The sequence below is a fragment of the Microplitis mediator genome, chromosome 5, assembly GCF_029852145.1.
Source record: "Microplitis mediator isolate UGA2020A chromosome 5, iyMicMedi2.1, whole genome shotgun sequence".
Lineage (NCBI taxonomy): Eukaryota > Metazoa > Arthropoda > Insecta > Hymenoptera > Braconidae > Microplitis > Microplitis mediator.
Window position 1 is genome coordinate 2,214,892 of NC_079973.1, and position 15,972 is coordinate 2,230,863.

General features: G+C 29.6%; 3 protein-coding genes across 5 annotated transcripts; 2 read left to right on the top strand and 1 right to left on the bottom strand.

The window, feature by feature from the left end:
* The first annotated feature begins 228 nt into the window (after positions 1 to 228).
* LOC130669078 (TATA box-binding protein-like 1) lies at positions 229 to 6,711 on the top strand. 2 transcript variants are annotated; one of them, XM_057471757.1, is made up of 6 exons: positions 229 to 599; positions 1,121 to 1,183; positions 1,268 to 1,573; positions 1,653 to 1,903; positions 1,994 to 2,088; positions 2,210 to 6,711. In XM_057471757.1, exons 2-6 carry the CDS (start codon positions 1,169 to 1,171, stop codon positions 2,437 to 2,439), a joined length of 897 nt encoding a protein of 298 aa, XP_057327740.1. In that variant the 5' UTR covers positions 229 to 599; positions 1,121 to 1,168; the 3' UTR covers positions 2,440 to 6,711. The 2 variants fall into 2 exon arrangements, with proteins under 2 accessions (XP_057327740.1, XP_057327741.1); XM_057471758.1 differs by having other exon boundaries at positions 229 to 484.
* Positions 6,712 to 6,717: 6 nt separating this feature from the next.
* LOC130669077 (centromere protein I-like) lies at positions 6,718 to 9,790 on the bottom strand. The gene is made up of 6 exons (XM_057471756.1): positions 9,423 to 9,790; positions 9,238 to 9,363; positions 8,930 to 9,168; positions 7,988 to 8,863; positions 7,483 to 7,917; positions 6,718 to 7,031 (listed from the first exon to the last, which is right to left on the bottom strand). The coding sequence occupies exons 1-6, from the start codon at positions 9,472 to 9,474 to the stop codon at positions 6,774 to 6,776; spliced, it is 1,986 nt and encodes a 661-aa protein (XP_057327739.1). The 5' UTR covers positions 9,475 to 9,790; the 3' UTR covers positions 6,718 to 6,773.
* Positions 9,791 to 11,990: 2,200 nt separating this feature from the next.
* On the top strand, positions 11,991 to 15,950 carry LOC130669026 (BRCA2-interacting transcriptional repressor EMSY). Of its 2 annotated transcripts, XM_057471685.1 has the most exons (10): positions 11,991 to 12,208; positions 12,457 to 12,631; positions 12,722 to 12,915; positions 12,979 to 13,199; positions 13,271 to 13,520; positions 13,584 to 13,804; positions 13,872 to 14,000; positions 14,790 to 15,175; positions 15,248 to 15,381; positions 15,566 to 15,949. In XM_057471685.1, the coding sequence occupies exons 1-10, from the start codon at positions 12,148 to 12,150 to the stop codon at positions 15,688 to 15,690; spliced, it is 1,896 nt and encodes a 631-aa protein (XP_057327668.1). In that variant the 5' UTR covers positions 11,991 to 12,147; the 3' UTR covers positions 15,691 to 15,949. The 2 variants fall into 2 exon arrangements, with proteins under 2 accessions (XP_057327668.1, XP_057327669.1); XM_057471686.1 differs by lacking the exon at positions 13,872 to 14,000 and having other exon boundaries at positions 13,584 to 13,801; positions 15,566 to 15,950.
* Positions 15,951 to 15,972: the final 22 nt, after the last annotated feature.

Genomic DNA, 15,972 nt, shown 5'->3' on the forward strand with positions numbered 1-15,972 from the left:
CATCAACCCACTGTTCCATCTAGAAAACCAAAAGATGTCACTAGTATCATCTTCCCGCCAAATATTTGAAAACGAACCTTGAACTTTTCGCGAATCTCTTCTCCCTCCAAGCGACCAGCCAATCGCCAGCCGACGTTAGTTCCAGAAACTTCTGCCGTGAGTTTCCATGGAATATTTAACGAAATTCTTGGATAGAGTCCTGAGCACGACGACGATTATCAAAAGAACGACAGTCGACGAATGACGACGGATGTAGATAATGAGGAGCAGAGAATAGAGTGAGAATGAGAGAATGTCGAGCAGATAGAAGAGGACGGAGACAGTGAGTGTAATTTCGATACCGAAAAGGTTGTGTACAGACGAGAGTGGGAGGTAAAGCAATACAAGCAAACATCAGTACAACAGTAGTCCTTGCACTGGCCATCTTGGCCATGGACAACTAGCATAGGCACCAGTAGTCTAGTGAATATGGCCGCAAACAATGGTAATGGTTATTGAAATAAACTTTGCGCGTTTGTCTCTCTTAAAATTAACTTGTCAACAAAGTTGTCTTATAAATAAAACTGTTCCTTAGATTATTGTCTATCGTTTATACTAATGTAAGTTTTAACTGGATAATTATTTATTTAAATAACGATTTAAATTTATTTTATAATTATTTTAAAACGAGAGGTGATGTCCAAATATTTCTCAGGACTTGGGTGTTAGCGGTGACTCGTTAACTTGTAATAAAACATTAATCTTAAATATTCATAATCAATTACATAGATTTGTATTTATATATTTTTTTTTTATAAATTTGTATCTTTTTATTTATGTGTGAATGCAGCAGACATCAAATTTTAAATTTTAAATAAATAGAGTAAATAATTAATAAAATTAAATTTAAATTTAAAGAAAATGTGCATTTAAAAAATTTTAAAATTGATGAGCATTTTTGAAAAATATTTTTTAAATTATTTACTCCATTTATGTATAATTTTAAATTTGATGCCTGCTAAATTCACTGGTTTTTATTTAAATAAATTTTTCATAGTAAATAATTAATCACCGAGTATTTAAATGTTTTATTGTATATATTTTAATATAAATAATTTAAAAAATAATTTTATTGTTTCAGAAATTTAATAGAAAATAAAAAAAGTGACTTGATTGCTATCGACTTCTCATGCTGGACAGGAAGGTAATTTATAAAATTGTTATTAAATGAGCTGGTGATTTATCATAAATTGATGTGGGAATAATTTGAATTTTGAAAATTATTTAGCTACAGGAACACAGTATTATGGCAACTGCTGTTCAAACGAATGGTATGAATCCACTTACGAATGGGAGCATGAATCATGTTGAGGATCACCAGAGTTTGGATATAAAAAACGAGATCGATGACAACGCCGAGGACAATAAAATTTACAAATTCCCCTCAGATATTCCTATGGAGGAGCCAGAACCGCAGCCGGAGATAGACATTCTTATAAGAAATGTCGTGTGTAGTTTCAGCGTGAGATGTCATCTCAATTTACGCGAAATTGCGCTAAATGGCGCTAATGTGGAGTACAGAAAAGAAAATGGGGTAAATAATTATTGCGAGTTCAGTTTACTGTCCTAGTGTTGGGTTTATTTTTTAAATTTATTATTATTATATAATTTAGATGATTACGATGAAGCTAAGACATCCAAATGCGACAGCATCTATCTGGTCCTCGGGTAAAGTAACTTGCACTGGTGCTGAAACGGAGAAAGAGGCCAAAATCGCTGCTCGTAGAATCTCAAGATCTTTACAGAAACTCGGATTCAAAGTTCGATTTAGTAACTTCCGAGTTGTCAACGTCTTGGGTACTTGTTTAATGCCATGGGCCATTAAAATTACATCCTTTTCAATGCATCATAAAGAAAATGCTGAGTAAGTTTATAAATTATTTATTTATAAAACTGCATTTACTATATGTTTTATAAATTTTCCACTGACTTAAATTATTGATTAAAACTTCAGCTACGAACCAGAATTACATCCAGGTGTAACATACAAACTCAAAGAGCCGAAAGCAACGCTAAAGATTTTTTCAACGGGCAGTGTTACAATAACAGGTATCAGTAAAACGTTTTTTTTTTTTTTTCTATTTACTTAGGATGCTTATGATTTAAAACATGAGCTATTTGTCATAAGACAAATATTAACTCAGTAGATAAAATAAAAAAATAATTTCAGCGCCTAGTGTCGACGCAGTTCAAACGGCAATTGAGCAAATATTTCCGCTAGTCTACGAATTTCGTAAGAAACGTTCGCCAGAAGAAGAAGCGGCACTAAAAGCGAAGAAAAGTAAAAATGAAGCGAGATATAAAAAAGAATATATCGATGACCCGGAGATATTAGCTGCTGAGCACGTGGTGACTGATGATGAAGAGATGCCGGTTGACAGCGACGCCAGTGGAGACTGATTTATTTAAATTTAATTAATCTTTTCTCTTCACATTAGTGTTTATGTTTTATTAAATCTTATTTTTCTCTATTTTCCATTTCTCTCTTTGATGATGACAGTACAGATTTTTTTTCAATGATAACTTATGTCGAGGGTGTTTGCATCAGTGAAGTGATGGCATCAGCTGCTACTGAAAATTATTTTTCAATACTTATTTTTTTTTTTTTTTTTAATTCTTTTGTCGAGCGTCGCGAGTGCCAGGTGTAGATTGAATTATTGGAAAGAAAGAGAAAGGACTATTCAGAGTTACTCTGATAAATTTAAAGATAAAATATATCACCGTAATATCAGCATGTATGTTTAAAAAAATTATTTAAAAACGATGCGTTAATCGTCCTAGCAATACTGACTTGATTAATTAAAATTATATTTAATTGTTTACATTTGTAAGTCACGGGAGATTTGTCAGTTTGGAAAAAAGCTTTTTTTGAAAATATTTTACATATTTATCAACTGATTGATAATAATGTCTATTAATTACTAATCAATGAATAATAATTATATATTATTTGATAAATACTCGAGGTAAATAAATTTCAAAAGTAGCTTTTTTATGTGTAATTTAAATCTGACGAATCTCCTGTTAAATTAAAATTAAAAATCATTGAAAATAGAAAAAAAATTTAAAAACTGTAACCACATAATTGTAATTGTGGGGATTTAAAAAATAATCTGGCTATTCTAGTGCTTACTGTGCCGCCTTCGATCAAAATAATTGTAATACGTGCGCGTCTTCACTTTGCTATTCTCTATTTCACTTCTATCTTCTCTATTATTTTTTTTTATTTCATTTTATTTTATTTTTTTTTTCTTAATTGTATTGTGCCAAAGATGGATGTTCTAAATTCAAAGCAGAGTGATAATTAGCAAACTTGTTTAGCGTGCACTTTTGTCTAATTTAAATCCGCAACAAGTTATTATTTTATTTTTATGATGCTGAAGTTAGTCGACGTCAAATAATTTTTTGATTTTTTTTTTTTACAATAAATTAGAAAAAAAATATTTGAAAAAATTGCACCTGTAGTTTATTAAATTTTCTACATGTGCATATTTTTATTTTTTTTTTTTTTTTTAATTAAGTCGTTGAAAAAAAAATTCGAAAATTTTTATCTGCTAACTTCAGGATCATTTATTTTTTTCATTCAAAATCATTATCACAATATCATTAATTATTAACTATTAATGATTATAAACAAAATAATTAATACGTGGCAGTATTTTTTCGTTCTGTAATTATTTAATACAGCTTAGTTTAATTAAAAAAAAAATCAATTAATTTATAAACTAACGTGGATATTTATTGAAATAAAGTACGAGTTTGCTGTTCGCTAAATCCTGGCGGAGAATTATTTAGTTTAAAAATAATTTTAAAAAACAATACGAAAGAGTAGTCCATCCCTGCTCTAGCATTTGTAATAATTATTATTAATTAGTTGATTGATTACTTTTACTATTGATTGATTAATTAATTAGTTAATTAATTAGGTAACTAATTACCTATCATTGTATCTTTAGTAGATAGTTATAGACGTAATGATTAATGTGAGACTTTGTTTGTTTTTGTTGTTAAATTAATTGTCTTGTTATTTTCGACTGTTAAAAAACTGTTTGACACCATGAAGTTTAAAAAAATAATAATAATTAACGATCTCAATCACGAGTTTGGTGACTAAGTATCAGCGACTCATTGCCGAGTAAAATAGACTACTTGTATCTGTAATGTCTTGCACAATTAACAAAAAAACGTAATTATAATCGCAATTGTTTTATAATTATATAGACTAAAACAAATGTTCAATAATATAAATGTTAAATGTGTGTCAGTTTCATAAATCTGCTCATTCAAATAATTATTTATCAATTATCATCAATTTGTACCGAGCGCTAACCATCTAAGTCTCAATTTATTTATCTTTTATTATTTATTCATCATTCATTTTTTGTTCTACTAACTACTATTATTATTATTATTATTATTATTATTATTATTATTATTAATAAATATTATTATTATTTTATAAGTTATTTTTACAATAATCTTTTTTTTTTTTTTTAGACAAATGACTAGAATTAATAATTGAATGTGATGTATGAATGTATCTGAGTTTATTTTTATTAATAAATTCATCAAATTGAGGCGGTTATATAAAAAAAAAATAAAGATTAATTAAAAAGTAAAATAAAATTGTAGATTTACATTACACAGCTTGTCTTTAAGTAGTGACTATATGAACATTTAAGGAGGAAGCTGGTCTGAGATAAAAAAAAAAATAGCGTATTATTGTAATTTTTTTTTTCAGAGTTCTTTATTAAAATTTTCAAAATTTGTGACATTATTAAGCAGCATTCCAAGAATATTCTGAGAAATTTTCAGAAAAAAATATTAAAAAATAAGTCAGTGGTAGTGGGGAGAGACGAGTCACTTAAAAAAAGTCTCCATGCCGTAGGCAGGATAACTCATGACTGTCTCATCTGAATTAAAAAAAACCAAAAAGATTTCTTTCGTACATAAGTTTATCTTAGATTTGAACAAAAGAAAAAGAACAATTTTTGGCGAAAATCAGAGTTTTTTTATTGCACCTTTACCAAAAATTCAAAAATGAATATTTTGTTTATTCCTTCGTTCAAATTCAAGATAAACTTATGTACTAAAGAAATCTTTTGGTTTTTTTATTTCAGATGAAGCAGTCATGAGTTATCCTGCCTACGGCATGGAGACTTTTGAGGTGACTCGTCTCTCCCCACTACCACTGGCTTATTTTTCAATATTTTTTTTCGAAAATTTAGCAGAATATTCTTGGAATGGTGCTTAATAGTGTCACAAATTTTGAGAATTTTAATAAAGAGCGTACTCTGAAAAAAAAATCATAAAAATATCCTCTTTTTTATAAGTGTGAATGTAGCAGACATCAAATTCAAAATTATTAATAAATACAGTAAATAATTTCAAAAATAAAATTAAAAAAAATGTGCATCTAAAAACTTTTGAAATTAATAAGTGCATTTTTTGGAAATTTTACTTTTTCAATTTTTTACTCTACTTGTTATTAATTTTAAATTAGTCTGATGTCTGCTACATTTACACTCATTCTTTATTTGTATCTCCGACCCGCTTCCCCTCTTGATTAAATAAATTTAATTACAACATTTAATTTTTAAAATTAATACAAACAATTACTGTCACTTCTAATTAATATATTTTTATTATCAAATAATTACTTTCTCTTTCTCTTGTGCCATAGCGAGCTGACATTTTTATTTTACCTGGCAGTCTTGTGCTTTTTTTTTAATTATTTACATGATAAATAAATTTATTTATTTAGTAATTGACTTGTTCATTCATTCATTTAATTATTTTTTGATATTTGGAAGCTAAGTCACTGCCTCCGAGCTCGTCTTAAACTGGCACTTGTCTAATGTCAATATAATGCGCTAATTTAAATAAAAATAGTAACAATAATTATAATAATAACAAAAAACTACCGATTAAATTACAATGCTAATACTTAAGATAATAAACAAATAATAAAAAATATTTAATCTTTTCAATACATGATAATACACAAAAAATTACGATAATTGTTTTTTCAAAATTTTATTTTATAAATTGGAGTAATAAATCAGGGTACTGTAGCAAATACACTTTTTTAAAAATTAAAATTACAACAAAATTGTAACCGCATAGCAATTAATTGAAGGCAGTTTTAATGCGGCAATAAATTATAAATAAATCTTATACGTCTGAAGTCACGTGTATTTCGCTGTTATTTTAAGGAGATGATTTACGATAATAATTCAATTTATATGAATATTGAATCTCAAAATATCATAAATTATAAATTTTGAAAAAGCAATTGCACTAGAGCGAGTAAAAAGGTGCGTTAAATAAATATAAGAGTAGAAAAATATATTTATAGACGTAGATTATTGTGACGTACACATGGAAATTGACATTCGGTCTGATCACTCAGATTATTCACGAGTAAAATGAATTAAACGTAATAATAGTAACAATAATTATAATAATAATGATAGAAAATGAATATATATATATATATTAAATGAACATTAACGGTGCCTGAGAAAGATCAGCCAGTCATTAATTCGATTAAAGACATATATTGATGTATGTAACACATACTTCTTTATGTGTAACAAGACTGCTGTGAGATGTAAAGAAAAGTAATCAAGTTTGTATGTAAATTGGAGGTAATAAAAAGTTTGACTCTGATCATCTGTTTATTTATTTTAATTTTATTCTAGTAAAAAAATTTTTTTCTATACTATAAATGTTTAGGTTTCATTTTCGCTTTCGTAATCATCGAATGATCTGATAAATTCGCAAACAGGCGGTAAGTAATTTTCAGCGAGGCACAATGCGAGGTCTTTTGTTCTGATATCTAATCCACTGGATATTAATGTCGACTTGCATGGTAAAATAGCGATGTGATTACTGATATTTAATAAGTAATCTTTACTTCTTGGTAAATTAGCAACTATTTTATCTGGCAGTGATGACAAGAATTGGCCTTCTCGCCGTGACGAAAATGTCTACGGGAATAGAATATTGTGAGACAAGGGATGAAACAAAACGGTTTCAGACCAGGGTAAAGTTGGCTGACATCACCCGCAGTCTGAAATCTTGTTTCATTCTGATTACCTGCATTGGAACTTAAAGTTTCAGTGTCAGCAGCCAGTCAGAGACAAGTAAATTTAAGACCAATGGTCTGATCAACTATCAGGGTGATACGTTAGACTGAAATTAGCTTCCGTTGACTGGCTGTAGAGACACTGAAACTTTAAGGGCCAGTTTTTCAAACCGGGTCTATATTATTATTGCTGGTATATGTTATTAATATATAGATACACTAACAATATAAATTTGAACCCGGATAAAAATAAACTCGGTTTGAAAAACTGGCCTTGAGTTTCGATGCTGATATCATAAAAAAAAATAATAATAATCAAATGAACATAAATATAAATCATTAGATAAACAAACCTGATCATTCCATAAAGCATTTCCCAAATCCGCTGTATAAATTTCCAAAACCTTTGACTCAGCTTGATAAATATCTTTCAATCGTGAATCATTAACTATAGTATTATTTATTTTACGATACTTGAGAAGTAAATCACAAACTTGCGACAGTATTGCTGCACTTTTAGATACAAATCCTCCATAGATTAAATTCGGGGGAGCGATAATTAGCCAGGGAGGTTCACAGCGACTTGCTAATCTGTTGATGGTCTCATAAAATGTTATTCCCTCGTCCAGAAGCAGTACAGAATTATTATGAATACTCAATCCTTTGGTTAGAAAGTGATCGACAATCTTCAGAATAATCGGAATCAGATCTGTTAATTTATTCATGGGAACTTGTCCCAAAAACGGCGAAGGTTTTATTTCTTCTTTATCAAATCTCTGGTTGATAAACTACAGCAAAATAAATCCTTCAATTACTAAGTATATATAAAAAAATATTTTTTTGTAAAAACATACTTACTAAATTAGTAGAAAATCTCTGGAAACATCTTATCAGCTCGCACTTTTCTTTCAAAGAAGACTCCAAAAATATCGAGTCAAAATATTTAGCAAGATCTTGTAATTCAGCGACAGAAATCGTCGTTGACCATTCGAATAAACCCAGTAACTTACTTCTAAATTCCCCTGTATCATAGGGATAATATTCCATAAAGAAAAGAATAAATACAGGAATACCCTGCTTCATATATTTACAGAACTCAGTGGTCATATCAAGCAATTGGGCTTTCTGACCATAGGAAAATGCATTGCAATCAATGATAAATGCTCTCCGCAATGCCAAATACAAATTGAATGAGAATCTACTTTGGAACTCGTAGTTCGCGAACGTCAGACAATGATAGCCAGCATTGTTGGCCAGCAATGAAATAGCATTTGACGGTAACTCTATTTGAAAATGATACTTCCCAATGTCTTTAAGACTATTTAGCTCGAATAAAGTCTTGGTATCCTGGTCTTTATAAATACTGGACCCCATTTGGAAGTATCTCATTGACGGTAGGAGTGGCCCTGTCTGGTCTTTGACAGACATTTTTACTGGATTCCAATCAAAGATCTCCATTTCTCTTAGGACAATACCACTGCAACGATTTTTCGCGTCTTCGAACCCAGATCTCATTGCATCTGGCATAGATTTCCAGACACTCTCGAGATTTAGCGATGGAATTTTTTCAGGAACTAGCTCAGGTTTGTACGATTTGAAGAGGGAGAGAAGCGCGGAAATATGTTTAGGAGGCTTTGGATACTGCTCCTGGTGCTTGAGTAATCTTCTCACTTGTCTACGAGTCACATCATGTGGTTTCGTTAATAAGTAAACCAGCCTCGTGATCACAGACTCCTGTAAAAAATTGCAATGGTTATTTTACTGGGCAGTAAGACGACATTCAGACCGAGGCATACGTACAGTTCTTTCACGTTTTAATAAATAATAAAAGAAACAGTCGTAGTAAGTATTTATCAACTGTCTATCTGATAACTGGTACTCCCACAAGCCAATAAACCATTGGAGAATATGAGCTGACACAGTAACTGGCAGAACATTATGATCTGCTAGCCAATATAAAATCATAGATTCTAATTCATTGTTATCTAATTTGTTCTTTGGAATAAGACATTTTACTAAAGGAACACAAAGTCCAGCTCCTAATAAATCCATATGTTATTATTATTATTTTTGAATTAAAAAAACCTTACTCTGAAAATTTTACTCACGTAATTCATTTCTCCTGATGACATCCGCAATTACTTTAATATCTGAATTATCTAAACCATTTGTGGCAGCTTCTTCTTGCAGAATGACTAAATTATCATCGAATCTATCTGGAGATTTACCTTTGCCTGATAAAATAAAATCATAATAAAAATCAACGTATAAATAAAAAAATATTTTTCTGTACCTTTAAGCACACGAAAATAATCGATGCATTTTTCTTTACGTTCATCACCCATTTTTACTGAAGGCTCATTACCAAAAAATTAAATTTAAAAACTTAAATTTATTTTATTTACTTGCTGCTGTTGTTTACTTTTTTCCCGCCTTTGGGTGCATTGCTTTTGCTTTCAATAAAAATTTACATTCTTGTAGAATTTATGTATTCAAATATATGTATAATTTAAAAACAGCTGTCAATTTTTATCGCTAATTGATTTCAAAATATTATTAAATAAAATATATTAATTATCTAATAAAACTATGACATATTTTTTGTCAACAAATATAAGGTGACATTTTATGGTTTAGGTTAAGACAGCCAGGATTTTTATTTGAAAACAAGTTTCTCGATATTGCCGTTCGGATATCGAAGCGCCTGAGCGCGATATCCGAACAATCGAGAGATCATCAATCGATAGTGAATTGCGTAAAAAAAATTTTTTAAATTAAAAAAAAAAACACAAAATTACAAAGTTCTTCCAAGAATTGTCGGAAATTATAATTATTGTTCGTTTTTGAAAAATCAAACAAATGAAGAACAATAAAAATAATTATTTGCAAACATGTGGGAAAAATTAATAATATCTAACATGTAATCGCTGGACAATAATTTTTAGAAGTTCCGGAATCCACCGCTGGGATGCGCATGGGCGCATGATTGTTCCTCTGCAGATACTTGTGATCCACCTTTTATATTGCGATCGAATGCACATTCGAGGCGGCAAAATTCTTATGAGGTTCGTACAGTTTTTTTCTTCATCTTCACATAATAAAGAATTATAAATTTAAATATAAATTATATACCATGTCAAATAAACTCAAAGTTCTTATGATTGGCAATACTGAACAGGATTTCTTACCGCCCGTAATTGTCATCTACTCATCTTAGAACTTCGGATCACTGTGTGACGATTCTTTTTACAAGTTTGATCATTACGTTTATTTTTCCATTTCGTCAACCAACTCAAAAAAATCTTATTGTATTGCATGAAGAGATAAGAATCTACATCCCTATAGCGGTAGTGATCATTTATTATTAGCAAATCTAAATCTAGATTGCCAATATTTATTTTCTTTTTGAAGGCTTGAGAGTATTTTCTTCTACTTTTTCTCTTTTATGATTTTCATAAAAGACACCTCTAATTCAGAGTTAACATGTTCGAGACCCTGAAGCAGCTCTAAGAATTGTTGTTGTATGCCCTGCGGTGTCTGTTTAAAGTGAAAGATTTTTTTTTTTTTCTTGATTTATAAAATTGCACGCAATATTTTGACAGGTATAAGTTTAAATTTTATAATATTATTTAAAATGATTACTTTTACTTACTATGTCTTTTAATTACGGCGTTTACAAGATTATCATCTTCATCTGTTTGACTAATAACGTTATCATCGTCAAATATTTTAATCATTTGATGCGCACATTGAAGAAAACGTTTGAAATCAAAAACGTTTTGTAATAAAATGTATAAGTTAATAAAGTTTGAAGAAAAATACATGTTGAGTTATAATTTTTTTATTATTATAAAAACGATTATTAACAATAAAATAAAATCACAATAATAATAAATTGTAAAATAATAATAAAAACTAACTATACGACAATTCAAAAAATTTTAAAGATATAAATATTGAAATATATAATTTATTTATTTATTTATTTATTTAACGCTATCTGCAATTTACAATAGTTTAACGTAATAATAATATATAAGTGTAAAAATAATTGCTCGACTATAATTAACTCCATGTGTTTAATAATAATACAAAATTACATATTTAGAAATCACTCAACATTTTTGATACAGCTTTTTTAAAAGTAGTGTAACTACTATCGAAAAAGTTTATAATATTAGAATTTAAAAATAAAATTCTGTTTTATAAGCAGTTCACTGTTTTACTCACTTATTTTTTGTGAAAGCTATACATACTTTCAAGCCGTAAGATGGACGGTGAAGTCGGTAAGTCCCAGCCAGATGCCCATACACATAACCGGACATAGGTTCCATGTCTGTTTATGTGTCCGCATCTGCCCCCATTTGCCCGCGGTCGTTCGCATTTGCCTGCGGTTGCCCGCATCTGCCACGATGATTCCGGGACGAAAGTCCCAGTTTCATCCCTAAAGTCAGTAAATTTTGTGTAAATATTAATTTTTTTTTTTTTTTTTTTTTTTTTTTTTTTTTTTTATCGACAATACCGTCTAGTTACTTTTCATTGGGTAACATACTTTTACTATAGTTTTTTTTTCGAACAAATTTACATTCGTACGAATTTCCAATCCTTATTTTTATTTTTGAATATTTGAATTACGAATTCGCTAATTGTTTGCAGCATCGGCTTGAAATTGGCTTGTTTCGATTGGCTGTAGAGACACTGAAACTTCAAGTCTCGATGCTGGTATCATGAAAAAAAAATTTCTGTAACATTAGCTGCCGGTAACTATCCAACCATTTTATTTATTAAATTATATATATATATATATAAATAAAATTGTTGCAGATCATATATGCAATACTCCTGAAGTATTACATATATGATCCAACTATATAAACTACAAACTGTTGGCTACTTCATCATCAACTTACTGTTGGTTACTGTCAACATTTAAAATAAATAGAGATGCGGAAATTACGTATAAATATTTATCGGTATTAATAAAATATAATGATTTATTTATAATTATTGCCTAAATAATGAGGTCGATAAGAATGGACTTGTCTAGAGATGACTGTAGAAAATGTTTAAGATGTTTGGGTAAGGTTATGTGGTTATTTTACATATTTATTTATATACTTATCTATTTTCTATCAGTTCCTTAACTAATTGCTTGCTAACTCATTTCTTATTTTAAAAAATTAATCAATTTTTTAAATTTTTACTTTTTATACAAAAGAGTCGGATTCCGTTATTTTATTTCTCATACTCTTAATTTTTTTTCTGTTTTCAATGACATTTTTAATGGTGGACATCTGATGAATAATAAATTTATTTATTTATTCCAGAATTAGACGCCTATGGTAACATGGTTTCGGTTTTAAGAGCACAGGGTTCATTTACAGAAGACAAAAAACGTTTGCTTGAAGAAATAGCCAAAGTACTTCATATATCCAACGAAAGACATCGTGCTGAAGTAAGACGCGCCGTCAATGATGAAAAATTGTCATACATTGCCGAGCAGTATGTACTCATATTTATTAACTATACAATTTATTTAGCGGGATTTATTATTTAAATTTAAATGGATTTGAATGTTTGCTTCAACTGTAGGCTGAATGGTCCAAACACCTGGACGGATTGGGCCATCGAAGGCAGAAGAATGATTCCATTGCTACCGAGATTGAAAGCACATACGGCATTCACTGAGCTGGCGAATAGTTTGTCCCTGGTACTGGCAGCTGCTAACGAAAAAAAAGCTCCTGTACTAAAAAATAACGACACCATAGTCAATACTAATACAATAGGTTTGTTTTTTATTCTTATTATCATTGATTGGTAATTAGTGACTAACAAATAACTTTTTTTAGTTAAAAATAAATTGGAGTCACGTCAAGAAGTTGAAGATAAACTGCCTCTGCAAAATTTGATATCGAATCCACCTAAAAGTACACGAGGTAGAAAAAGAAAAAAACCTCTGGCTGATGCAGATAATGGTAACAAAAAATTGATATCCCAGGCCTGCGTTAACGACAATGATAGTAATGGTAATTGTATGAGAGAATCGGGATCATTGCCAGCAACTTCGGAGGTAATTAATAATATTATTTAATAAGACAAATAAAACTAATTGCTTATTAATACTATTAATATTTTGTGTAGGATAAAGTAACTGAAAATACTTCAAAGTCTGAATTAATAAATGAAAGGCTTGTAATAAATTCAACGTGTACTGTTACTCCAACGGTAATGAGTTGTAATGACAGTACAAATGACATTTCAAATTCAAGTAATATTATAAACGAGATACCTCAAACTAACACTGCCATTGATATTAAGTGTGATGTAGAATTAAAATTAGACGAATGCATTAATCATGAAAAATCAAATGACCCTCCGATAATTGATAAAAGTATGAGGATTTTATGTTAACATTCGTTTATATTTATTTTTTAAATTTTACTTTATTGTTTAGATGAACCAGTAGCTGAAGAACCTGCCGAGTCGGTAGTCGGCAGATCGAGCCCACCTAGTTCTCAAATAAATTCTGTTATTGTCAGTAATATCAAAAGAATTGCGGCTGTTAATGAAGACACTTCTTCGAGTGGTCCTGGCCCGCCGCAGATTAATTCTTCGATGGTTACGTTTAAAAAACTGCCTATGGAAAAGCTCAATAGTCAATCTATTACTAAAGTGGTAATTTATTTTTTTTGTTTGGCTATTTTTTATATTGTAGTTATTGATTATTTTTTTTTTTTTTTAGGGTATTACTTTAAATTCTAATAAAACAATTAATATAAGCGCATTTTCAAATGCTAGATTAGGTTCTAAGCCCAATGTTATTGTACAAAAAGGTTCTGCTCAAGATGTGAGAATAACTCGTGGTGGAAAGGTAAAATTGATAATTACTCAAGTAAAAAAATATTATCTTAAATACTAGAAAAAAATCCAGATGTTTTGGTACATCAGCTACTAAGTCAGAAATTTTTTAATTTTCTGTCATAAAAAATTAATTTCATTACTGAAGTTTTGTGACACGTCGATTGCAAATAATTATAATATTTTTCACTATACCTGCACTGAAAGTTTAAATTCCTGCCCTGGATAGAGGGAAGGAAGTCGTTCTTTTCCCAAGTAGCATTTGGCTTTGTGACATCTATTAGATATCAGTTTTTAGATTTATCAAGGCACCAATATATTGACAAAATCAAAACTTTGTCACCAAAAAAATATTCGATTAAAAAACTTGATACAAGTGACGACAAAAAGTAAATTACAAGCAATTGTCAAATCCGTCATCTAATCGACGTCAATTCAAATGACTTTAAGACTGAAAAAAAAAAGACAAATTCCTTAAGACCAACATCTATACGTCTTATTTATATAAAAAATACTTGGCTTTGAAATAAAAAAGATTTGTCGTCTTTTAACAAACATCTTAAAGTTGTCTCTTTGCTACTTGGGAATTTTTACATTTTTCCCAGAGGCAAAAATTTAAACTTTTAGGAGCACGAAGGAAGTAGAACGTCTCAATCCGCGTATTTGTCACCCTCATCTTTGGCTGGGGTAGGCAATTATACACGTGGGTTGGAATGTCCTATTCTCTTCTTGGTGTGTAATAGACTAAGATTTGTTCATTAGTTGAAGGAAGTACAGTAACACAGCGTTTTTATTTTTACAGGCAGCAATAGGTAAAGTGATAATGGGTAGTGAAAATCTTTGTCTAGCAGCTAAAACAGCAGCAGCAGCATTATTACCCCATAGATTAGCTAGCAATGGTGATAGAAAATTAAATATAGTGCCAATTAAAAATTCATCACACGTAGACATTAAATCAAACACTAAATTAAACAATATGGTTGTGGTCGATATTCAGCAGGACGTACCTGAAGAAAAGTTGATATCGATTTCTAATACTCTGGAAACTCATGAAATAAATGAATTTCCTGATAATTCTGACTCACTTACTTTAGACGAATCTGCTTTAATAACCGATCAGGTTATTGACAGCGTAGACAATCTTAATAATAAATTAGATGGCCATAAAAATGTCGCTGATGATCAAAGGTAATTAATTTGAGTTATTTAATGATTGGTTATTGATTAGAGGATTAATTAGTGGTGATAAATTTTTTTTAGTAATGAGGAAAGTGTCGAAGCTTCAGATATTGCACAAGATTCGTGTCAAGAAATAGTTATGATTACTGAGGAAGAATTTGTTGAGACGCAGGTTCTCGATGGGCAGACAGAAATTTATAATTTTGAACCAACGGGTATTTTAAATATTTCATTTAATTAATGACTGTAAGGTAAAAGACCCAATACCTGATCAGGGAACTAGTACCTGATCTCTCCATGTATTTGTATATCTATATTTAGTAAATATATCGGGTACTTGTTCCCTTGATCGGGTACTGGGTCTCTTACCTCAATAGTAATAAATTTTAAATTATTTAGAAGATAATGTCTGCGAAGTTCAACTAGACGAGACGGATTCCGAAACAGTTGTCGAGGTATTCAATACAGAGCCGATGGAAATCGATGAAAGTTTAAATTACACAGAGGACGAGGAAGCCATTTAAATAGATAAATATTTATGAAATAAAAAAATATGTATAAATATATATTTTTTACTTGTATAGTTAGACAGTAAGTTTAATTTTTTATACGGTGACATTTAGTTAATATTTTTATCAAATGTAAAAAATGAATGATTAAAATTTGTACAGCAACGGAGTACTTGATAAAAAAAAACTAAAAAATTATTTATTTAATTGTTATCACGGGATGTGTGTTTTAAAAATAAATTCTGGTGAAATAAAAAAGTCAATTTTTATTATAATTATTTAGTAAACTTAAAATAG

What these genes read in the sequence shown, in the direction of transcription:
- LOC130669026 (XM_057471685.1), top strand. Translation starts at nt 12,148, where the DNA reads ATGAGGTCGATAAGAATGGACTTGTCTAGAGATGACTGTAGAAAATGT. An exon ending in GTCAATCTATTACTAAAGTG is followed by an intron (nt 13,805 to 13,871) that starts GTAATTTATTTT and finishes TTTTTTTTTTAG; the next exon opens with GGTATTACTTTAAATTCTAA. An exon ending in TTATAATTTTGAACCAACGG is followed by an intron (nt 15,382 to 15,565) that starts GTATTTTAAATA and finishes TAAATTATTTAG; the next exon opens with AAGATAATGTCTGCGAAGTT.
- LOC130669078 (XM_057471757.1), top strand. An exon ending in CATCATAAAGAAAATGCTGA is followed by an intron (nt 1,904 to 1,993) that starts GTAAGTTTATAA and finishes TTAAAACTTCAG; the next exon opens with CTACGAACCAGAATTACATC. An exon ending in GGGCAGTGTTACAATAACAG is followed by an intron (nt 2,089 to 2,209) that starts GTATCAGTAAAA and finishes AAATAATTTCAG; the next exon opens with CGCCTAGTGTCGACGCAGTT.
- LOC130669077 (XM_057471756.1), bottom strand. Translation starts at nt 9,474, where the DNA reads ATGGGTGATGAACGTAAAGAAAAATGCATCGATTATTTTCGTGTGCTT. An exon ending in AGAGATTTTCTACTAATTTA is followed by an intron (nt 7,918 to 7,987) that starts GTAAGTATGTTT and finishes ATTTTGCTGTAG; the next exon opens with TTTATCAACCAGAGATTTGA. An exon ending in ATGCTTTATGGAATGATCAG is followed by an intron (nt 7,032 to 7,482) that starts GTTTGTTTATCT and finishes CTATTCCCGTAG; the next exon opens with ACATTTTCGTCACGGCGAGA.